Source organism: Thermobia domestica, chromosome 1 (genome assembly GCF_964235325.1).
Source record: "Thermobia domestica chromosome 1, izTheDome1.hap1.1, whole genome shotgun sequence".
In the NCBI taxonomy this organism is placed as follows: Eukaryota; Metazoa; Arthropoda; class Insecta; order Zygentoma; family Lepismatidae; genus Thermobia; species Thermobia domestica.
In genome coordinates, this window is record NC_137454.1 from 383,649,289 (window position 1) to 383,675,603 (window position 26,315).

Sequence of the window (26,315 nt, forward strand, 5' to 3'; positions counted from 1 at the left end):
TCAGTCTTCTTTGTAGGCGTACTTCTGTTCCGCTTGTGTAGCAACTAGCGACAACCAACAAAAATGAGAAGAAAACTGACAAAACAAAGTTCTGGAAAAAAGGAATTGAGGTAAAGCAGAAGTTATATATCTCCATCACGTGTCGTGAAAACAAGGAGAAAAGAGTTCCGAGAAAGCCTTTCTGTGTCCTGAAGTATACCGCAGCCAAGTAGTATGTATGCAAAAAATCCTGCTTGACTATTCGGAAAAATAAAGGAAAGTGTGCACAGCATATTTTGTGTTTATTTATTTTATTTTATTTTTTATTTATTTTTTTTTTTTTTGGTATTAATCCGTAGAAGGAAAATGTACTGTAATTGAACAAGTTGCGTACATCAATATATTTTCTCATTATGTCCGTTATAAAGCATATATATATATATATATATATATATATATATATATATATATATATATATATATATATATATATATATATATATATTTTAACGGAAAGGTCTATCTCCATTAAGCGGAAACCTGTCTTTAACGGAAATTTTTGCGAGTCCCGCTCGATTCCGCTGAAGACAGGTTTCACTATATAATTGAAAATGGCCGACATTAGTGTCGAATTTATAGTTTTTGGGGTCACTAACGTGATTGGTGGCCTTTGTATCCAAACATAGCTATCTAGCTATCCTAAAGACGACTATGGTCCAAAGCGAAAAACGGGAATTCTGCTAATATTTGTCTAGTAGGGCTATTTGATATTCAAGCAATAATATAGACATTCAAAGAACAAACTAGACCAAATAAATTTTGCTGTAATTAAGGTAAAGATCTCGCAAAATGAACTTTGGAGCGTTCACATTTATGATAGAAATTAACTTTATGAGATAGACACTTTACCCAGCATTCGGTCTCTAACCAAAACAGTAGTAAAGTACTATTGCCCCTGAGACGAGAAACATCTCGTCTCGGATTCGGAAACGAAGCAATAAGCACCATTTTAACCCTTTATTTGGCAATGTTGCTCTCAAGCAACATCGCATTCTATTGCGTTATCCGCATGAATTACAACTTCACTCATAATTTAATTGGCATTATTGCTTTCATATAGGGATGCACGCGAGACGAGACGAGACGAGAAATGGAAAAGTCTCGTCTCGTCTCGCAGCCTCAAATGTAGGTCTCGTCTCGCAAATGTGAAGTCTCGTCTCGCGTCTCGCATAAAATTTTGAGTCTCGTCTCGCGTCTCGCGCGAGACTTTCTCGCATGGTCTCGCAGTCTCGCATATATTCTGGTCAGAATTTTGCAATGTGTTATTCTATGGCTGTTAATGAATGATGATGTGATATTCTGTCCGAAGGCAGGTATTTGACCTAAAAGTCCCTTGGCAAGCTGAATCCTTGGTGGTTTGCCATTGCTTTCCATGGGATGAATGTTCATAACATCCTAAGGAGACTAGAGATGCAAGGGCTCGGAAAAAAACCGGCTTTTTTGAAAAAAATCTCGGTTTTTTCCGCTTTGCTTTTTTGCTTGGGAAATTTTGGGCTTTTTTCAAAATACTGCTTTAAATTGATAAAACAGACTTTGTATCGCTTCTCTATAACACAAAAAATAATTTAATTAGTGGTTGATGCTGATAATAATATAAAACATCGAAAATAAACTATGAATTTCGAAAAAATATTTCAAACAATTTTTCTTCAACATATTTACATTATGAATTCCACAGGATTAACCAATGTATATAATAAGAATTTTTTAACTTCCTATATACAAAAGTAAGCAGAGTTGGCAAGAACCGTGGTTGTTTTAGAAAATGCCAAAAACCCGTTTTTGGGGGGATGTTTAAACCAGGCTTTTTTGGTTTAAACCAGGCTTTTTTGACTTAGATTTTTTGCTTTATGTATTTATATTACATATTCACAGAAATAAGTTTGTTTCGCCTTGATGTTATTATGCAACAGGGGGGTTATGCCGGAAGAACTCCCATAAGCTTAAAGAAGTGCGGTCAGTAAATTTCTTAAGTTGAGAATCTCCCGCTCTAGTCATTGGGAAAATCCCGTCATTACTTGACATGTAAGACAATAACGGGAAAATCCTGTTATTGCTTTGCATGTAAAATTTAAAGGTCAACGTACCATAATCAGTACGCTAAAACTGAGATATTAAATTACAAATTTAGTACCGGTACGTAGATATCATTGAAAGTCCAATCCAAGCTAATGTTGGAAGCTACGTAGGCAATCGATAAATTTTGCCAATTTCTATCAATATATTTAAGCAATATTGGCTTCTTTATAAAACAACACGCATTTAGGCATGCAGAAATATACAATTTGGTTTGTTTCGTATATTTAGGCTTAACATCCTTACGAAATACCGAGGTTATCAAGGAGAAGACTTTCGCTTAAACTGACATCCGAACCGCTACTTGGGTTACGCATGAAAGAAGGTTTGTGGTTCGACCGAGAATTGAACATGGGACACCTTGATTAAAAGGTGAAAGGGAAATTAAACTATTGCAGGTGGTTTGATATCTGGAAACGTCACCATGAAGTTCACACGATTCGCATTTTTCATTCTTTTTATTTTTGTGGTTTAAACCAGTTATTAAAAAAAAAGAAGTTGGTGTAAACCAGCCAACCCTAAAAGTAAACACTTCTTTTTAAAGAATACACAAATAACTAGCAAAATAGTATGTAGTATTTTTACTTCAAAATATTCCATACCCTCTTTTTGAAACAAAATAAAATTAAAATAAAACATAAGAGAAAAACTTAGATTTATATGATACACTTAAAGGCTGCACATCTAGAGCTTTTGGTTCTGTATATTCTTGAAATTCTACAGTTCAAGTTTTATAGAACCACCATCACAGTTTACCCAATCCTCAAGTTTTCTGAATTTTTAACAAGAGGGATTCAACATATCATTACGGAACTCCTCCCCCCAAAAAAAAGACTACGGAATATATTTCAGTTAAGCTAAATACAACTGCACAACAAACATAACTGAGTGATTAGCTTTTGCGCTTCTATCGGGAAGTCCGGAATTCAACCAGCATTCGACCATTCTGACAAAGCTTTTCTTCATTCCATCTGTGAATGTAGAAATATTGCGTGTAGTGTGAGTTGGGCGACTTCCTTTTTTATTGTTTTTAAATCGTTATTATTACTAATTACCAGCAGTGACGGTTTTGCGAAGGTTAGGGGGGCGGTCTTTTGGACTGAAGCCCGTTCCCCAAAGTTACGGAATGTCTGCAACAAACGAAATATCTATTATTTATGCCTTTACTCATAAACTTTAAGCTCCCGTCAAATAAAAATTAAGAATGTTTAAAAAAACTAAACATTAGTAAGAAACCCTTCCCAAATACTTTTCTAAATCCGCCACTGATTCTCAGTATAAAATGATTTTTAAAGTTGTATCCGGAAGATTATTGCTAAACATATAAACGAAACGAAATATTAGTTATGCCTGTACTCATAAACTTCAAGCACTTCCCAAATAAAATTAGGACTTTTTAGGAAACGAAACAATCAGAAAAACCCCTCCTAAAGTACTTTTCTAAATCCGCTACTGATTATTTGTATAAATTGGTATTCAAGGTTGTGTCCGGAAAATTATTGCTAAATCACTTCACAGCTACAGTATAACAGAAATGTGGAAGTACGGTTTGACAGATATATTGAAAAACGTACACTTTGACGGATAAATAGAAAAACGGGCAAGTTTAACTTTTGCGCTAGAGTACTAAAAGCTCTTAGAAATGCAACACGGATGACAAACTAGAGAAGAAAAAAGATGTCGATAACTCAAAAGTTAAAATAAAGTTAAATAGCCTCTAAAATTACCCTCAAATACTACATTCTTCATGTTAGCTTTAATTTGTAAAACATGTGCTCCATCCATCTTGATGGTGAATTTCAGAGCGAAATATCACATTCAGGTCGTGGAATTCTTATCTAACTATAGAATATACTATAAGAAAGCTATTTAGATAGAAAAATCATGAAGTTGAAAAAAGCCAAAATTTCCAAAATTCTCGTTTTTTTCCCAAAAAAAGCCGGCTTTTTATGTGAAAAAAACCATCGATTCAAAAAAGCCGGCTTTTTTGCATCTCTAAAGGAGACGGAACCTAAAGTTCAACATGGTATCCGAACTTGTGTCCCCCTCCGCTCCAAATTGAAAGAAAAGTTGTGCTGGAATTTGATTAATGGACCATTAATTTTCGTCAAATTTACCCTTTCCGGTACCCGGCTTTTTGGGCTATTTTTTAGACTTTCAGTCAAGCAGCTACTGCATCGTCACTATTTATTCTAGGATCATGGTTCATACCTCATTCTCTTCAGAATGAAGCTAGCTTTCAAATGGTACCACTTGCATGCTCATACCATATACCAGGAGCGGGAAAAATGATGTCAAAGGGAAAATTACGGAGGGAATTTTTTTCTCGCACTTTGGGCCCCTCTGGAGCGGCCCTGTGTGAACGTACCCATCTAAAAATCTGATAAATAGTACTTGGTATACTAAATGTGTGTGCCAAATTTCAAGTTTCTATCTTCAATAGTAAGGGCGGAAGAAATTTTATCAGGAATTCCCACTATGCCCCAAATTACCGTAAAACACCATGATCTCAGGTAAAAAATTTCCTGAGTCATCCCTAATTACCCTAGGGTCATGTTTCGCCCATCATTCTCTTCAGCTTAGAATTGCCTTTCAGGCGGTATGACTCACATGTCTCCATCATGTATCTAAGGCGAGAAAATCCCGGAAAAAGGGAATTTTGGGGTCTAAATATCCTTTTTTTTCAACTTTTAGCCCCTCTGGACCCCCATGTTTTAACGCAGAGATCTGAAAAAATCTGATAAATACTACTAGGTGGGCTGAATGTTTATGCACAATTCCAATCTTCTAGGTGCAAAAATAAGCCCGCAAAAAATAATACCCAAAATGCCCAAAATGTCAAAAAAATATATATACCAACAATGTCCCATATTCCCGTATACAAAGGAAAATTTTTAAACATTCCCTGAGACATCACTAATTACCCTAGGATCATGGTTTGCACATCATTCTCTTCAGAATAGAACTGCCTTTCAGGCGGTAACATTCACTTGTCTCCATCATGTATCTAAGGCGAGAAAATCCCGTGAAAGGGATTTTTTGGTAAAAATTCCCTTTTTCAACGTTTAGCCCCTTTGTACGCCTATGTTTTAACACAGAAGTACGAAAAAATCTCGTAAATACTCCTCGGTGGACTGAATGTTCGTGCACAATTTCAATCTTCTAGGTGCAAAAATAAGCCCGCAAAAAATAATACCCAAAATGTCCAAAATTCCCCTATACAGAAGTATATTTTCATAAAAATTTCCTGACAATTCCCTAATTACCCTAGGGTCATGTGTCGCACATCATTCTCTTCAGAATAGAACTGCCTTTCAAGCGGCCTTTCACTTGTCTCCATCATGTATCTAAGGCGGGAAAATGAGGAAAAACGGGATTTTTGGGTAAAAATATCCCTTTTTTCAACTTTTTGACCCTCTGGATCCCCCCTGTTTTAACGCAGAAATCTGAAAAAAAATCTGGTAAATACTACTCGGTGGACTGAATGTTTGTGCAAAATTTCAATCTTCTACGTGTAAAAATAAGCCCGCCAAAAAATAATGAACATAGACCGGCCCCGCAATATTAAAAGAAAATTTATATTTTAGAATTATGACGTCATCACCTCCTATGTCTCGACGCAGGAAGGTGTGAAACCATACGTAAGGTCTTCTACAATGCCTCTGGACTTGAAAAAAAAAACCCGGATGAAAAAACTCAAATAGGAGAGTTATAACGCAATGTACCATGAAACACCCTGTATGGTACAGATTGTACCATGAGATCCCCAAAGGGTTAATAGCATAATTTACAGCAAAACCAGCATAAATTGTTCCTGGATCCAACATTGTTTTCCAGCTTAGAGGTCTCCAGCAATATTTGGCTCTTCTAAAATATCGTCGCAACACTTACACGTTTTGGTCGTTTCCTTGAAGGGTGATTTTCCATTATAAAGATGTTTTTATACCACCAAAAGCGCTTGTAGACAACAAAAGAACTCCTCACAACACAATACGACCCAATTCTTTTGGTTCGTTCGCGCTTGTAGCAATGTTGCATTATCGCATTTTATCAACTTTCGCTTTCAACTTATATAGTGTTGCCAGATCTAGCAAATAAAATTACTGACAGATATAGGGCATTCCTACCATCTCGCATCAAACCTATAGGGCCATCCTACCAAACCAGTGTATGAATTAAACTTCCGAACTAGAGGGGGATGTTTTTGATAAATATATAGAAAGAAAATACTTATTCCATGTAAAAATATCATGTTATTTCTGCGAGCCGGACCAGGGATAAACTTTGACGAGAGGGGACTTCCCCGCCATCCCCCAACATAAATCGCTAGTAGTCATGTGAAAAAGACAGAAACAACAGAAATATCACATTTTGCAGCAATAGGGAGTCTTATTCGCTTTTCAGACCAAAAAACAGAAGTTCATGTATTCGTGCGCGCCCGCGTGTATGTGTTTGTGTCGCAAAATAAAGTCTTAAATCCATGTTGTTGTAATAAATTTCGAATTTACAAAGCTTTTTTTTTTTAATGATGTTTAGAAACTAAAGAAGGCTTTAATTCTGAAAATCAACCTTGAATAATAATAAATCTCATAAAATGTCCATTGCCCCAATCACTTTTTTGTTCCTGGAGGCATTAACGCTCAACTTAGAATATTCAATAAATGTAAAATCACTAAATATATAATTACATGTAATTCATAAATGTTGCGAGACTGCGAGAAGTCTCGCGAGACTTCTCGTGCGAGACTTAACTGAGTATCGTCTCGCGTCTCGTCTCGCATGGTTTAGTCTCGTGTCGCGTCTCGCATAAAATTTTCAGTCTCGTCTCGTGTCTCGTCTCGCAAATGCGAGACGAGACGAGACTTCTCGCGTCTCGCGTGCATCCCTACTTTCATACAATATTCTTATACATGATTTGCGGGCTGCTTCTTTAGATACTTCTAATCTTTGTCAATAGGGGACAGTCAAATTTGGGTGTTGTAGAAGCTTTATCTCCTACGTTCCACGAAAGTTCTTTTTTATTTTTTTTTTTAATTTTTTTTTATTTGTGGTTTCTTGCTCTGTAGGAAAATATTTCAAGGAAACTGCTGCTAATTACTCAGAGTATTCTTATGATATTTGACCAATAACAAGCCAATGCTGCTCAGTAGCTACACATAAGATATTTTATGGCAATTTTGCTTTGAAATAAACATCCTGTATTTTGTAACTAAAGTACAAAAATAGTTTTAAAATTAACAAATTATGATCAGGAAGACATGGTTCAACCGCTAAAGCAAACTAAATATTTTAATGGTAATGCTATCAATGCTTGACAATTAAAGAGTTAAATTCGAGACAAGAATTACGACAATTCTCGTTTCATTTTCGAGATGGAATGAGAAATTCTACGAGTGTCGTGGACACCGCTAGCTCACGTTACTCTTGGGTCTCAAACACTGTTACATGATCCATGCTATAAAAGGTATAAAATAATAATTACAATGATCGTAACGAACACAGTGAAGAGCATTTATCAGTGGGCTTCTCATGACCCGAAAATATTCTTAAGAGTCTTCATCCCGGCGAAATTAAAATACCGCTAATTTTACAGTAATTATGTGATATCTTCAAATAGATAAAAAGATAATCGAAATGTGGAACAAGAGCGCCCTAGACAATATTATTTTACATAAGAAACCGTTATCACGACTCACTTATCTGCTTTCGGTTTCGAGCCATTTTGAAAATCGGCATTTATTTTCGCGTTTATAAACAGCTGAAAACGGAAAGCCACTAGGTGACTTGTGATAACGGTACCTCAAGCAAAATAATATTGTCTAGGGCGCTCTTGTTCCATATTTCAATTATCTTTTATCTATTTAAAGATATCACATAATTACTGTAAAATTAACGGTATTTTAATTTCGCCGGGATGAAGACTCTTAAGGGAAACGAATGTTTAAGGTAAGTGAATGATGATGGAAGAATCGACGTAATGAAAATGTGGGAGGAAACGGGAGAAAACCTACGGACATGATGTTCTTCATCACAAACTTACTTGAACAGGGATCGAACCAGGGACCCCATGCACCAGAGGTAAGCCCTCTTCCACTCTTTTTATTGCAACTTAATATCAGTACAAGTCAATAACAAAATAAGAAAGATGATACAAATTGGCAGGTACAGGAAAAGGTACGTTATGTATGTACCACCCTAAAACAAAATTTGCAAATATCCTACTGCGCATGGCAAAAGGAATTAGGGTTAGCTGCAGTCCCGTATCCAGGAGGGTCTAGAGGGGCCGAGCTCCCCCTAAATTTTTGCGGGCCCCCCTAAAATTTCCACGGTAGGCTTGCAAATGAACTATAATATGGTGATGATCTATAATATGGTTGGATCGGGCCTCCCTACATTTTTGGGCTGGCTGCCGGCCTGGTTAGCTGTGCATATAAAAACAAAGTATAGGAAGTATGAACAAATTTCTGAAATTTTGCCAACAAATATAAAACAGTGCTACCAATTAACCAATTAACAGCTTGATATTTAATTCTCGGAAAAAAAAAGTAAAGTCGGGAAAAAGAATTAAGTCTATTGAAATATCTGTGGGAGTAGTGTGGCACATGTGGACCATATAGCGACAAAACTGGGGTCACACTAGTGTTGCTTCACCACATTCTGTAAGACGATGTTGAATAGTGTCCTTTACATTACAAGAGGCACAAAGACCAGAGTCACTAAACCCAAGTGAATGTCGACGGGCTACAGTATCAATAATTTGATGCACCACAATAAAGCACACAGATCTTGCACGGTAAGAAGCATGTAAAACACGCCAGATCGTTGCCAATTATGGTGGGGATACTTAGCAACTATATTAGGAGTAAGACTACAAAGTTAGCGAAGTGTCGAATACTTTTTTTTTTTTTTTTTTTTTTTTTTTTTTTTTTTTTTGACAGAAGGCACTTCGCCTAAATCATTATTCAGCAGTCGATAACATACCTCATACAGAGCCGGTTTCAGAAAAGTATATATCCATTAAGCTACCGTACCCCCTATAAATAAATAAAATTTACGACACGATAAAGCCTTATTTCCTGTCTCGCGGGTAACACTGCTATTTAGTTAAATAGAGAGAAAGATATTTCTGAACAAGAAAACTTTCAGTTTAACGTCCTACAGTTATGTCCGTTAGGCTAAGGCCTTATCACTGTGAAAATAAAATACCGCCAATTTTCCAGTAATTATGTGATATCTTCAAATAGATGAAAGAAAATCAAAACGTGAAACAATATCGCTCTAGACAATATTATATTGCATATGGTATCGTTATCATGAGTCACCTAATAGCTTTCCGTTTACAGCTATTTAGAAACGCGAAAATAAATGTCGATTTTCTAAATGGATGGAAATCAAATGCAGATAAGTGAGTCGTGATAACGGTATTTCATGTAAAATAATATTGTCTAGGGTGCTCTTTTTCCACATTTCGATTATCTTTTATCTATTTGAAGATATCACATAATTACTGTACAATTAGCGGTATTTTAATTTCGCCGTGATGAGGCCTCTTAAAGCAAGTGAATGATAATGGAAGAATGGGTGGAATGAGAGAGTGGAAGGAGAGGGGAGTACCCCGAGAAAACCTACCAGCATGATTGTCCACCACAAACTTACTTGACTGGGAATAGAACCATTGACCTCACGCAATAGAGGTAAACGCTCTACCACTAAGCCGAATTTGTGAACAAGAGTAGCGTGTTCAAGCTTTCTGAACTAACTGTACCTACATTCCTTACACGCATGAGATACATCACTAGACATCAAGAGTAAACATTGCTATACGGATACAAATATTTATGTAATTCAAAGAGGAAGATCAAATACGGGTTTCTTCTTCAGTAAGTCTGTGGATAAAATATTTCGAAACTGTAAGGTTATTATCGTAGAGAAGAAGGTGAATGTAAGGACACATTAAAAGGTAACTAAAATAAATGCAATTAATTAGACAAGTTTTTGAACCATTGTCTGGGAAGGATTTATAATTTACCGTATAACTGCAGTAATTACTATACAATTTTCTATCCATAACAAAACTTGTGTTATTTTAAAAGCTGGAAAATAACAAAAATAAAAAAGTAAAAAAAAAAAATCTCCCGTCGCTTCTTTCTACACTTCGTCACAGTTAGCTTAGTTTGGTCACAGGTCTGTCATAAACGTGACCTCACAGGCGTCCATTTCTGGAATTCCTCAACGGACATGCAGTTTAAGCAGAACGTTTGTTACAGATTAAACGCCGCATTTTATTAGCGCGATCAAACACATTCGCTTCAAAGGATTCCGCACAGGGTGGCCCAAACGCAGAAAATTTTACATTTTTCTTTTTCCTAAGATTGTTAATTTATAATTATAAACAGAAAGTAATAAAATAATATAAATATACTATTGAAATGGATTGTTATTGTAATCGAAAAATTAGTCGACATAACATTAGACTTTCAGATTATGCAGTCCATGAGTCTGGGTAGTCTACAGTATAGAATGGGTATGTCCGGTTATCTCCCTGTTGACGAGTTTAAGAGGAAACTACAATAAGAGATAGAGAGGTTTTTCTTTCTTTTCTTTTCTTTTTCTTTCTTTTTCTTTTTTTCTTAAATCGATTTAACATCTCAAGAACAGTGGCGGATCCTGGATATGATCAAGGGAGGGGCTAAACCATAATTTGCCGTTTTTTCCAGTGTAAAGCAGAATTGAAGCTCATTCAGTGTAAACCTGAGGGTCAAGGGGAGGCTATAGCCCCTTAGCCCCCCCTTGGGTCCGCCCTTGCTCAAGAATATGGTCTACCTCCTCCACTAACGTTGTGTTCAAACCGGAAGTGGTAGAAGTCGACCATTTCCGGTTAAAACGCAATCCCCCATAGAACAGAAACGATAACAGCTAGCGAAAAGCAGTTTTTTTTTTTTTAAATATGGATTCACTATAGAGTTTGCAACCATCCGATATTTTACCGGACAGTTCGGTTTTTGACCTCCTTGTTACGTGTCCGGTACGACCTCAAACCGGACGTCAAATGTCCGGTATTTTTTCCTCTTAGTAGTGCTATTCTCTGTTCTATTCAGATTACTCTTTAATTTTCTGAGAAGTAGATTTCGTTGAACCTGAATTCTACAACGAACCGCATTTGACAACCGGCCGATGACGGCCGTAACACAATTCCATCCCACTATAAATTTGTTGTTCCGTTGCAGTAATGTTATCGCTTGCAAGGTGGAAGTGATGTCAATTTTTGGCTAAATCTAGCATATTTGGAGATATATTTAGTCATACAAATATACGAAATGCTTATAGCTTTAAATATAGCTTATTTTATGAAATTCTTGTCATTTTCGGCTTTTTTTTTTTTTTTTTTTTTTGAGTTGGAGGCAAGAACTATCAAAACAGTTAAAGGTCAACAAAAGTACATTTTCAAGTGCGCAGCTAGCACTGATTCATCCTCAGTTACATCTTCCAATTAAATACCTAATACATCCATATTCAGTAAAAGTATGTAGGCATTATGAGACATTACAAGAGTGTTTACTGAGTTTCCTTTTCAAAATTCCAGTATATTCAGTATAACTATTAGCAAAATTCCAGTACCTAGTAGGGTCTATAATGATTTCTTTTTTCAAGTTCTTTAGAAATAAAAACACTCTTGATGCTATGAGGTTTGTAATTGTTTAACCATCAAAAGAATATTTTATTTTTAATAAATTTCCCACATAGCACAAGTACGTCCACGGGATGTCCGAGACTGAGTCCACAACGGACGACGGGACATCCCGGGATATCCGAATGTGCTCCCGGGACATCCACAGGATTTCCGCGGGAGATCCAGATGTCCTCTAATATCCCGGGATACGGGATATTCAACGGGACTACGAAGGGATGTCTATTGGTTTTCCCTCGGACCTCCTGTCTCATCTGGGACGTCCCGTGTACATCCTACATGGGAATCCTTCAGGACGTCCCATGCAGGACCTCCATGGGATGTCTTCTCATTGTCCCGATAATTCCGGGAACCGAATGGGATGATTGGGATCAAAATGGGACATCCCAGGGACGTAGTGTGCTATGTGGGTAGTTAGCCTTTATTTTTTGAAATAGGCCTACAATGATTTTTAACGTTTTTAAAAGGGCCTCAAACTCCCCTCACAGTCCTCCACTCCATCCATTGCTTTAAATGTCTAATTCCAAAATGTATATGTATACAACTTTTGCTTTGGAAAAATTTACAATCTCAATGGATACAAAATTGTTTCTAAGACTATTAAACCAATTACAAAAAAAAAAAAAAAAAAAGTATTATTGACAAATTACCAGTTTCATGATTTTTCCACTATGTGGATCGAAATTCTTGTCTATTTCCAGTATCAAAACCAAATTTCAGTATAATTCAAGTAGAAGGTATTTCCACTATCAGTAGACATCCTGATTACCAGCCCCAGCATAGCTGGTAAGACTTATTTTTCAAGTATATTTTGCACATACCATAATTATATTGCCAATTATACCGTGTTTGCTTTTCTGTTTTAAATAGGATGAATTATTGATGGTAGACTACAAAAATTACATATTCCGACTCAACCACAACTAGAATAAGTAAGTTTAATAAATAGTTTGGGTACCTGCAAGAAGAACTAGAAATAGTGAACTACTTCATTGCAACACGCCTCGATTGTCAATTATTCAGCGTTCTTTGTTCTATAACGACCCGCTCGGGAGAGTATTACTCCCGGAAGTACGTTTTTCCGCGCGCTACTCTAGACAGCTGTTTTACGCGTTATCCTAGCCAGTTGTTTTAAGTTGGTCACAAAATTTATATTATGAAGTACAAGGGGAACAAAACGACCCTATATCATGGAGTACAAGGGCATAAGTACTACAACCACTTATCTGCATAAAAATAAATAAATCACTTTTTTAAGTATTATTTTCATATTATTTTAATTTAATAAGTGTTATAAAAATGTAAAAAAAAAAAACTTTCCTTGGGCGGGGTTTGAACTCGCGCCAAAAGAGGATTTTATTACTAGCATATAGCGCTAGCCCACTCAGCCACTGAGGCCGACAGCAGCAAGCGTTTGTTGTCTGCTATTTGAATGCAACGTGGCAAGAAGTGGATAACGTCAACCAATCAGAAATGTGTTTCTCGTTTCTACTTCCGGGAGCATTACTCTCCCGAGCTAGTCCTGTTCTATAGACTGGCTTCTGAATTAAACTCCATTGCTTCGGACGTGGATATTTTTAAATCTGAGAATGTATTCCGACGGGAAATTGTTGCTACACTTATGGAACCTTAGTTTTACTTCAATTTGTTATTGCTACACTTATGGACCTTTATATAGCTTTTTGTTTACACTTGTTATTGTTAATTTTATATTCTATGTTATATAGTTTCAGTGTAAAATGGCTGCCTTGCTGTATCTGGAACTTTGGCAAATAAATAAATAAATAAATAAATACTTCAAAAGTAACTAAAATTATTAAATTCGAACTCCGAATCGCTCAATTTTATGTGAAAGTAACCACTTTCAGGTTGCACACATTTTTGACGAGCGATAATGTTAAAATATTTTTAAGAGTGTACGTACTCTAGAAGAAGGTCCGGTATTTCTATTTTCAGAAGTTGGCAACCCTAATTCATTATCACAAGTATAGTTTCCTCTACTGCAACTGTGTGACAGGATCTACACTGTAAAAAAAATTTTATAGGTAAATTTACAAAAAAAGGTGGCAATCTGTTTCCCAAACCTCCATGTAAATCAACTTACAGCTATAATGTAAAATTACTAATATGAAATGGTGTAAAATGACATTTTTATCAATAAAAATATATCTTCTTATAAATTTACTATAAATTTGTAAAAAAAAAAAAATAAAAAAACAGAAAGTTTTGTAATTTTATCTAAGGAAATGTATATTAATTTACAAAATGAAGCGTAAATGATTTTACATTGATATTTGGCAATTTAATTACAAAACTTTTTTTCAGTGTACCATTTCCGGGTCTAATGTTAATCCCATGGAGCGGAAGCGGTAAATTATTTTTAATATAGGGATTTAGGAGATCAAATTATCGAAAATCCTTCTTTAGTGGGACCTTCGATCACAAATCCTATGCTCGGTCCAAATTTCAAGTTTCTAGCTTTAGCGGTTTGGCCTGGGTGTTAATATCTCAGTCAGTCAGTCAGGACGATTTCTTTTAAATATCTAGGTAGAGAGGCTGGCTTTTATATAAAGAGACTAGGGTTCGGCGTTTGTTCGGCCTACGACCTCGTATCTCTTAAACACATAATTCTACGAAATTTCAAGTTTCTTTTCCCAATACAACTATCTAAAAGATAAGATTTTGTATCTTAAGAAAACGGTCATTTAAACTTGGGAATTTTTTCATCCCTCTTTAGATTCCTTAAAACTAAAAATATTCAGTTTTGGCAATTTTTCTGTGGGTTATTAGGACTACCGGAAGGCTACAATCATGTCAAATTTCATCGTTCTGATTCTGCCGGAAGTGCCTAAACATTTTGGAGTGTAGAAGATGTCCTATATTAATAACATGGGAAAGATTTTTCAGTTTCCTATAAAATCACTCTAGAGTTGGAAATTTTTATTTTTGGTCATTAACATGGAGAATTTCTTCATTCCCCCTTTAAACCACCTAAATCTTTTGTGCGCCCACGTTGCTTTATACTTTTTGTCTTATCTTGGTGTCAGGAATCACCTCGCAAACGTTGTCGGTGCTGTCTTGAAACACTCTGTTGTTAATAGTCCTAACTGAACTCCAAGTATCAATTTTGAATCAATCAAAACGTTTGTTGGCAATGACCTCGAAAAACTTAAAGCTAAAGCCAACGTCTAATACTGTACAGGACAAATCAAAATGATGGACCAGATTTCAGAAAGTTATTCTGTGAAATCTAATGAACTTATGTTATTGTAAGACATGCGCTTCGAAAGGCTAACTTTCAGAGTTCACTTTTGAAGTAATGTTTCCACTTTCTAATGCTAAGAGACAGCAGTGAGCAGTTAAGAGCCCTAATCACGGCGAAATTAAAATACCGCTAATTTTACAGTAATTATGTGATATCTTCAAATGCATAAAAGATAACCGAAATGTGGAACAAGAGCGCGCTAGACAATATTATTTTGCATAAGGTACCGTTATCACGAGTCACCTAGTAGCTTTCCGTTTGCAGCCATTTAGAAACGCGAAAATAACTGCCAATTTTCTAAATGGCTGGTAAATCGAAAACAGATAAGTGAGTTGTGATAACGGTATCTCATGTAAAATAATATTGTCTAGCGAACTCTTGTTCCACTTTTTGACTATCTCTTATCTATTTGAAGATATCACATAATTACTGAAAAAATTAGCAGTATTTTCATTTCGCCATGATAGGACCTCTTAAGGAAAATGGCGTTGATTGGAGAAACAGATCTTTCTGTGTGTTTGATTATCGACTTGATATGTGCGGTGTTACGCGAAGTGCTCCCATACAGCACTTGTGATATATATTTATTTATTTATTTTTAAAAAACTGACGGTTTGCCTTTCTTATTGCATGTATCACAAAAACATATATTTATTATATTTCACAGAATACATTTCTGAAATCGGGTTCATCATTTTGACTTACCCTGTATAACAATAAGCAGAGTGAACTTACCGTCGGGAAAGACGTGTCTCATCTTGAGGTAACTGGTGGTAAGGCGAATGATAGACGCTTTGTCCAATTGACTGGTGATGGCCGAGGGCAGGGGCAGAAGTTTCGCCAACTCCAAAAACTCTGCGTTCTCTTTCTCTCGACGACTCCGCGCCGCATTCTTACTCTTCTCTTTCATCCCCGGCCCTGGAAGAAAAAGAAACAAAAAAGAAACATTACTACTACTGCTTACTATTAAATATGAAGTACTAATTACCATAGTAGCATGCTTGGTAGGGCCTATGTAGGCTACTATTCGGCACGAAGTTTAAAGAAAAGAAAATCCAACTTCCCACGATTATCCCATTTAAGAGAGTGTTGTGTAAATGTGTGTGCTGTGTGACAAACTTACAAGGGATGGCCACAAAGTTCCGGTTCCGGCGGAACCGGTTCTCGTAGATCTCGTTTTCAGAATCGGTTCCAGAACCGGATCTTAGGAACCGGTTCCAGACTTGGATCCGAAAACCCGGTTCCAGAACCGGATCTTAGGAACCGGTTCCAGATCTGGATCTGAAAACCGGGTTCCAGAATCGGATCTTAGGAACCGGTTCCAGACCTGGATCCGAAAGCCCCCAAAGACCCGTAAAGGAGGCACAAATTTCACCTTCAAAACACTGCAAAGAGGACCATGCGCCTGTGCCCTCCCCGTCCAGACTCTCTTGTGCTCCCAGAAAGAATTTTTTGGCCACCAGTGTTTTTTTGTTTTTATTTTGGTCCACCAGTCGGTGTTTAGCCAAATGAGTTGGCCAATTTGCCTGTTTAACCATTGAGTTTGCCAGTTACCCAGTTTATTTAGCCAAATGAGACAAGCGGCCTCCGCCTGGGCGCCTGCCTATCGCTTCCACCATTTCATCTAGCACACTGTTCACAGCCTTCCAGCAGCCCGGGTTTAGCGTAGGGATCGTCATAAAGTTTCGGTTCCAGACCTGGATCCGAAAACCCGGTTCCAGAACCGGATCTTGAGAACCGGTTCCAGATCTGGATCCGAAGAACCGGTTCTAGACCTGGATCTGAAGAACCGGTTCCAGATCTGGATCCGAAGAACCGGTTCTAGACCTGGATCTGAAGAACCGGTTCCAGGCCTGGATCCGAAAAACCGGTTCCAGACCTAGATCCGAAAAACCGGTTCCGGAACCGGATCCGTCCAGACCCGAAAACCGGTTCCAACAGGAACCGGTTCTGGCCATCCCTATGACAGACTTACCATACAATTGTGTAAATGTCATTTTGATTTCTTTAATCATTTTGAAGTTCTTTCTATGTCAATGTATCTTTTGCATTGCTATCTTCACATGTTTCTAGATTCTTTTTTCCTCGGTATTTCCTGTGTTTCTGGGTGTCGGCCCGTAAAACTTTGGATTTCTCACTTTTTTTTTCACTCCTCTATCGATTGCAAATCGTTTGATTGGGCAATGCTACTATCAATATAAGATGTTCCCTTGTACGCATCGTTGCAGGTGTTCACCATCACTCAAAATTATCGGCAAGGAGTCGGTTTATTACAAAGTGGGAAGAATACTCTAAGCATCCTTGCAAGTTTTCACCGTCATTCGAAATTATCGGCAAGCAGTTGGTTTATTACAAAGTGGGAAAATACTCTAAGCATCGTTGCAATGTTCACCGTCATTCAAAATTATCGGCAATCAGTCGGTTTATTAGAAAGTGGGAAAAATACTCTAAGCATCGTTGCAAGTGTTCACTGTCACTCAAAATTATCGGCAGGCAGTCGGTTTATTACAAAATGGAGAAAATACTCTAAGCATCGTTGCAAGTGTTCACCGTCACTCAAAATTATCGGCAGGCAGTCGGTTTATTACAAAATGGGAAGAGTACTCTAAGCATCGTTGCAAGTGTTCACCATTACTCAAAATTATCGGCAAACAGTCGGTTTATTACAAAGTGGGAAGAGTACTCTAAGCATCGTTGCAAGTGTTTACCATCACTCAAAATTATCGGCAAGCAGTCGGTTTATTACAAAATGGGAAGAGTACTCTAAGCATCGTTGCAAGTGTTCACCATTACTCAAAATTATCGGCAGGCAGTCGGTTTATTACAAAATGGGGAAAATACTCTAAGCATCGTTGCAAGTGTTCACCGTCACTCAAAATTATCGGCAGGCAGTCGGTTTATTACAAAGTGGGAAGAGTACTCTAAGCATCGTTGCAAGTGTTTACCATCACTCAAAATTATCGGCAAGCAGTCGGTTTATTACAAAATGGGAAGAGTACTCTAAGCATCGTTGCAAGTGTTCACCATTACTCAAAATTATCGGCAGGCAGTCGGTTTATTACAAAATGGGGAAAATACTCTAAGCATCGTTGCAAGTGTTCACCGTCACTCAAAATTATCGGCAGGCAGTCGGTTTATTACAAAATGGGAAGAGTACTCTAAGCATCGTTGCAAGTGTTCACCATTACTCAAAATTATCGGCAAGCAGTCGGTTTATTAGAAAGTGGGAAAAGTACTCTAAGCATCGTTGCAATGTTCACCATCACTCAAAATTATCGGCAAACAGTCGGTTTATTACAAAGTGGGAAGAGTACTCTAAGCATCGTTGCAAGTGTTTACCATCACTCAAAATTATCGGCAAGCAGCCGGTTTATTACAAAGTGGGAAAAGTACTCTAAGCATCGTTGCAATGTTCACCGTCACTCAAAATTATCGGCAAACAGTCGGTTTATTACAAAGTGGGAAGAGTTCTCTAAGCATCGTTGCAAGTGTTCACCATTACTCAAAATTATCAGCAAGCAGTCGGTTTATTACAAAGTGGGAAGAGTTCTCTAAGCATCGTTGCAAGTGTTGATCATCACTCAAAATTATCGGCAAGCAGTCGGTTAATTATAAAGTGGGAAGCGTACTCTAAGCATCGTTGCAAGTGTTCACCTTCACTCAAAATTATCGGCAGGCAGTCGGTTTATTACAAAGTGGGAAGAGTTCTCTAAGCATCGTTGCAAGTGTTCACCGTCACTCAAAATTATCGGCAGGCAGTCGGTTTATTACAAAATGGGGAAAATACTCTAAGCATCGTTGCAAGTGTTCACCTTCACTCAAAATTATCGGCAGGCAGTCGGTTTATTACAAAATGGGAAGAGTACTCTAAGCATCGTTGCAAGTGATCACCATTACTCAAAATTATCGGCAAGCAGTCGGTTTATTAGAAAGTGGGAAAAGTACTCTAAGCATCGTTGCAATGTTCACCGTCACTCAAAATTATCGGCAAATAGTCGGTTTATTACAAAGTGGGAAGAGTACTCTAAGCATCGTTGCAAGTGTTTACCATCACTCAAAATTATCGGCAAGCAGTCGGTTTATTACAAAGTGGGAAAAGTACTCTAAGCATCGTTGCAATGTTCACCGTCACTGAAAATTATCGGCAAACAGTCGGTTTATTACAAAGTGGGAAGAGTTCTCTAAGCATCGTTGCAAGTGTTCACCATTACTCAAAATTATCAGCAAGCAGTCGGTTTATTACAAAGTGGGAAGAGTTCTCTAAGCATCGTTGCAAGTGTTGATCATCACTCAAAATTATCGGCAAGCAGTCGGTTAATTATAAAGTGGGAAGAGTACTCTAAGCATCGTTGCAAGTGTTCACCTTCACTCAAAATTATCGGCAGGCAGTCGGTTTATTACAAAGTGGGAAGAGTACTCTAAGCATCGTTGCAAGTGTTCACCATCACTCAAAATTATCGGCAAGCAGTCGGTTTATTACAAAGTGGGAAATAATAGCTTAAATCATTTTTGTCACTCAAAAAACTGGGAGGCTAGGCCCCCAGCCACAGGCTAGATCTGCCACTGTAGGGAAGGCATTCAGATAACAAATAAAAATCATTTATAGTATTTTACAATAATTGGAACAATTTTGCGTAGTTGCTGTGGCAACACTGATAAAACCACAGGAGATTAGAATCGTAAAGAAATAGTGCTTGTCTGTCTACTTCACTGAATTCAATCCTTTTAACTTGGCCATTGCTTGAATATTATGTAAACAATACACAGAGCTTTCAATCACAACTGTACATTATAAATTATCGTAATATTAGGGAAAAAATTACGAAATTGTTCATTACAATACGATTTTTTTTTAAATTTATGACTTAACGAGTGCAGTTTCGTTTAAACATATCTGACATATGCATTGAAGTAAAACCAATACCTGATAAAGCGTTATCACAAGTAACGGTCGGTGTTCCTTTTTACGGCTCTTTTCGTTTAAACAAAATGTAGTGTTCTGCGATCAGTGTTACAATACAAACAATATTTACGGATTGCGTATATTGTTTTATCACTTTTTATGCTACGTATTCCAATAAAAACAATGAAGTAATAAAGAAAAGAGCATTATATAAAGAATATTGAGGACATCCCATCATAAAAGTTATATCTTCAATATCTCCAAAGCTAAACAACATTGCAATAAGGCCAGACACAAAACACTTTAACCATTTAACAAAAAAAGTTCAACAATAGCTGTTTTTAAATCATCTCATACACAATACAAATATTGTTAAGAATCATATGTTTGGAGGTTAAAACAATTTCCCGTAAACTTTAATTCGTTTTTCTTTTTTTCTTTTTTCTTTATTTATGGTATAATGTAATAGACTGATAACTATGGAGTCTTAGATACTGCAATAGCCAATCAAATTGAGAGATTGTCAATTGTGATCCGATATTTTCTTTAAAAATAAGAAAACAACATACGAAATTTATTGTGATTGATATACAAGAACATATCTTTGCTATTTGTCGATATAGTCTCGATGAACTTCCAGACATTTCCGGTACCGGTACCGTGGCACAAGTCTCCGTATACCGTCTGTATTTAAAAAAAAAAAAGCCTGAGAGTGTAGTTAGTTCTAATGTGTTCAGCATTTCATTGTTGTTGAACCCTTCAATGCTAACCACTTTTTCAGGTAAAAAAAAATCACCGGGTCAAGATTGGGGTTGTAAAATGGATGATTGAACAGTTCCCATCAAAATCTTTGACTTGTCTCAACGGTATGAGCAGCTGTGTGGGCAGGCGATGTCATGAATCAGAATTCCAGAAAGTAGCATCCCTCTCCGCCGATTTTAGAAGGCACGTCACAGATTATTGACTTTTCGGCGAAACACATTTGATGCAACTGCTCATCTTGGTTTCAAAAATTCCACGAAAATCATATCCTTTAGTCAAGGAGAATCAAAGAGCCTCCATTCCATTGACTGCTGCTTCGACTCCCCAGTGACGTACGATATCACGATGTGAGAAAAGAGATCCCCATCGTCCTCCCAGCAGGCCAGAAAAATATTACGTGCATCTGTAATTCTTTGCTGTTTGTGAGCGTCTGTTACCATTTCTGACACCCACCTCGCGTACAGTTTGTGATATTTCTATTGTTTTGGGAAATTGAGAACTATAGCCTATATAAATTGAACCATGCAGAAGGGATTCGAAGACACCATACTAGACACCAGCAAAACTGGTGACGAACCCTGTGTATATTACGAGTCAATAAAACTCCGTTTCATGGCTATCGCAGCATTGCATTTACGGCACACGCTTTTCTGGAGTTAGTTGTTGGTGACTATAACCAGCGTTTCAAAATGACCTCGCGTTACCACTCCTTTCGCTACTTCTAAGAATATTTCAAACTTCTGATTTGAAATACCTATTCTACCTCTACCTATTCTTCTAAAAGGTTTCGCATGTGAAACAGAAGACTCTTTTTCATGAAGTAATATTTTCTGCGACGGAACGATTCACGACTTGCAGAACAAAATAAGACATTTAAAACCTAATTCGTCGGATATTCATCTTGTACTTTTTTTTACTTGAGTATTTCTGGAGAAATCGAGTTTATTTACATTCTGGCACTGATTTAGGACAAGAAGAAACTGAAAAGGGGTCAAATGAGGTCCAAACTCCAAAGAAGATGCTCGAAAGCTTGTTCACTAACAAGGTGTCCCTGCTCCTGCAGGTGGGCAGCCACTTTGAATCTGTGGTCGATGAGGAAGAGAACACCATTGACAATGGCGAACTTGAAATGCACGAAGCTTCCTGGATCCCGGTAAAAAAAAAAGGTCAATGTCAGTTCTTTAGATCCTGTTCCACCTGCATATTCCGGTAGTATTTCCTCCTTATCAATCATCGATGGCCTAAAAGGATCAGTGCGATCTCCTTGGGAAAATGGCAATAAGTAATTTCGAAGAAATAAGACTGTTCATTGAACAACCTTATCGAGTTAAAATATTATTACGGTTCTACCATTTTCCAATACTTTGATTTTTTGGCGAAAAACTACAAATTTGATCACTATACAAACATTTTGAAATGAAAAGTTCAACTATTAAAATAGTTTTTATTGTAATAACCTCCATGATAAGCAAAATGGGCGAAAAAAACCAGAAACAAAAAGTGTTACGTAACAAAGGGGGAAGGGGTTCGGCCTTGAGTTACGAAATGTGACAAGGGGGAGGCAGGGGGTAAAAATTGGTCGAAAATAGCATTACGTAATATGTAGGCGGCCCCTAAAGCGTTCCATTAGGCCTTCTTGTATGCTTATCATCATGACCATTTGAATGCCCTTCCCGAAACTCTTTGCACCACTGACTGACCTTCCCTTTATTCATTACTGTCGGTCCGTAAATAGTACACAATTCCCGTTGGATGTTAGCTGCATTCTGTCCTTTGGCGTTCAGAAATTGCATAACAAATCTCACTTGGGAGGGGTATTTTGTATTACAACAGCCATTTCACGTTACTGCTACTCGCATGTATGCAATGTCACTCGGACGATTCTATTTCTGTTGCAAGACAGTGTACTAGTGCTTGCTCAATTTCATCAGTGTTTCCAACCCTCGCGTAAAAAAATTATCGGCCGTGTTTTTGACATGTGCATCGTAATACTACTACTACTACTACTACTACTACTAATAATAATAATAATAATAATAATAATAATAATAATAATAATAATAATAATAATAATAATAATAATAATAATAATAATAATAATAATAATAAAATAAAAATAATACAGTAATGTCTACGGGTATGTGTCTGATTGCAATGCACAAATCGATAAAAATAAACTACAATTCATAAATATACGGTGTAGTCAACTGGGTGAAAAAGCAAACTTAGTTCAAATCAGACAAAAATAAAATTGCTAGATTTTTCAGGGCAAAAAAGGAAGATTTTATGACTTTTATTGGAAGAAAGTAAGATTTTATGATTTTTAGGGGAAAAAGGAAGAATCTATATATAACAACCTGCATAAGATCTAACATAGCAAAGAAGACTAATTATAATTGGAAATTGTGTAAATTTCAGTAAAAATAATTGGAACACATAAAACAAAAGAGTATATTGCAATTCCCGATGGAAGCTCAAGTGATTCGACCCGACGTTAAGCTGTTAAGGTCCACGTCTTATATACCCCCACTGCTGAAAGGGACATTAAACTGAAATAGAACCAAAGAGTAACTAGATCTATTGTTTTCCTACAGTGTTAAATGCTAAAATTTGGTTAATTTCATATCCGAATATTCCCAACAAAATAATTACTTGAATAACGAAAATTGTTCAAATATTATTCGAATAAACGAGCAGCTATTCAGATAATAATCAAGAAAATAATTATTCAACTTCTATTCAAATAATGAATAATTATTCAAGCAGGTAATCATACAAACAGCGTACGATTTTTCGAAAACTTATACAACAGCTCAACTTAAACAAATCTTTTGAAAGCGTACAATTTTTGGACTAATTCAAACTGCATGTATTTTTTTCTCAAATAAATATTTTGAAATGATTTTTCAAACACCAAACAACTGGTCGGATAATCATACAAATTGTGTGCAATCTTCCAAATTATTATTAAAAAGGCATGAGTTTTTGAAATAATTTTTCAAACACCAAACAGTTTTTATGAACAGTTATATAAACAGTGTGACTTTTTCAAATAACTGTTTGAAAAGCGCACCACTTTAAAACGAATTGCATAAACATCATACAATTCTTCGAGTAATTAATCAAGAAGAATGCAATTTTTTGGAATAATTGTTTCATTAGCATATAACATATTCAAAGAATTCTACAAATAGAGTACATTTTTCAAGCCATTATTTTAAACGTGTCCAATATTTGGAATAATTATCCATATAGGATATACAATTTTTCGGATAATTATTTTATATCACTAATCTTATAATCGACTAGCCGAAGTGGCAATTTTTAGCACAGGAAGAAGAATGCTTATGCAAAATATTTGCAAGTAAATAAATGAGCAGAATAAATAACAACGAACAACGCCTTCGGCGTTGCCCCTGTCAAGATGTAAGGAACTGAATAGAGTAAATAACGACTTTGTCGTACTCCCTGTCTGAAACGCCCGCTCTCCACACGGGGAGAATACGTTTATGCAACCTATTTTAACAGTTTCTCCTTGTAGGATATATATTGCAACGAAAATGTTGCCCCCGTTATATAGGCAACCAACACTGATTTAAATTACGAAGTGTGGCCTAATATGCTAGGGACTGTTGTAAAGAGTCACCGCTCTACCCTTGTGGATATATTGCTCTCATACTTTTTTTTTAAAAAAATTGAAAATCAAATGGAAGCTTGATTGAAATTGCTGCAGACATTCCAGAGTTATGTTGGAGCACACACATACAACTTTTTGGAAGTCTTAGTTTGAACGTTTTTATTTTAAAGTTCTTTTATAAGAAGGATGTGTCAGCTATTTGTGTTTTCGCGACGGGGACAAATAGCCTTGATACTGATGTCTTCATCAAACACGAGAATCAATTAAGTAATCAATTATAATTGTTTTGAATAATTATTTAAGTAGTGTACAGCTATTTTGAAAGTTTACAATTGTTCGAAGTTATTAAAAAGGTATAAATTTTTGCAATAATTATTCAAACAGCACATTTTTTTTGAATAATTATTTAAAAAGCGTACAATTTCTGGAACAAATACCCAAATAGCGTACAATTTTTGGAAGTAATTATTCAAAAAGCATACAATTTTTGAAATAATTTTTCAAACAGCGTACAATTTTTGAAGTAATTATTCAAATAGCGTAAATTTTTGGAATAATTATTCAAATAGCGTACAATTTTTGGAAATAGTTATTTACAAAGCATGCAATTTTTGGAATAATTATTCAAATGGCGTACAATTTTTGGAATAATTATTCAAAAAGCATACAATTTTTGGAATAATTATTTTAAAAGCACACAATTTTTGGAATAATTGTTCAAATGGCATACAACTTTGAAATATTTATTTAAAAACCATACAAATTTTGAAATACTTATTCAAAAACGTACATTTTTTTAATAATTAGTAGTTACTTCAATGACGTACAACTTTTTCACTAACTAATCAAAAAGAGTACAATTTTGCGAATAGTCATTCAAATAATTAGCATTTGTTCAAGTGACTGATCGAGTAAACAAAGAATTAGGTGTAAACAATTTATTCAAGTAACAAGAATTCGGATAATTTAACAGGACTACTTTCTACAAGCCTCTTTTTATTCTATGTAGCTATTTCTGGAAACGAATCAAAATAGAAAATGTATTTTCAGTTATTTTTTCTGAATGTTCCTTTCGAAGTTTGTTATTATTAGATTGAATGTCACACTTCTTGAGAATGCTTCTCCTTTATAGAATAAATTGCTCCCTTTTCACTTTCGCTTTGAAAAGAACAGCTTTATTTCTTGTTCAATTCCATTCCTCTTGAATGTTAAGCTTTTCGAGAGAAACGGGAAGTTGTTCGGAATAGAAACGAGAAGTTCATTGATTTACAGATGAGAGACGGAAAACGCAAATTAGAACGCTCATTGGATGCTGAGCCACGAACACTCCCTTCCCTGCCTTTATTTTAACTCTCCAGACAGTGGCAGTACTCGAGGCACTTTCCGCCCTGGTAGTTATTCATAAGATTGATCGCATGTCTTTTCATGGCTTTCAGGAAAGGGTTTGCCAATAATAAACAAACTATCAGCTCTAAACAGTAAATAAATATATTACATGCTTTTTCAGGTTCACATCAAACAATACAAATAAACTTCTGCTTTATTTATTTTTATGTCTTTCCAGCTCGCGCCAAGTGAACTTTGTGGTGGACAAACACCTTGTGTGTGAGTTTCCTCAGAGTTCTCCCGTTTCCTCCCACTTTCGTCATTCCACCAGTTCTTCATTTCTCCTTTAGCCTGGCCGACATAACCGTGGGACGTAAAACTTAATTATTTCATTTCCTTTTTTAAAATTTTAGGCCTGTTCGATTTGATCATACTCAGCCAGGGGCGGATCCAGGGGGGACCATCGCCCCCCCGAAGAGGAAACTTTCTTATTTTATATATATAAATAAAACCCATCCCAAAGTTTGGAGCCCTTAAAAGTAGCAGGATGACAACCCCCCCCCCCCCAGAAATCGGTTCTGGATCTGCCCCTGTACTCAGCTGCAGTGATAACTTCATG

General features: G+C 36.4%; 1 protein-coding gene across 2 annotated transcripts in view; it reads right to left on the bottom strand.

Annotated features, from left to right (window-relative positions):
• Positions 1-26,315, bottom strand: part of sim (bHLH transcription factor single-minded) — a 249,833-nt gene that overhangs the window by 112,815 nt on the left and 110,703 nt on the right. For both annotated transcript variants that reach the window (XM_081731711.1, XM_081731720.1), the window contains exon 2: positions 15,804-15,986. In XM_081731711.1, coding sequence (XP_081587837.1) covers positions 15,804-15,978 — 175 coding nt within the window. In that variant the 5' untranslated portion in view covers positions 15,979-15,986. The remainder of the gene's footprint in view (positions 1-15,803; positions 15,987-26,315) is intronic.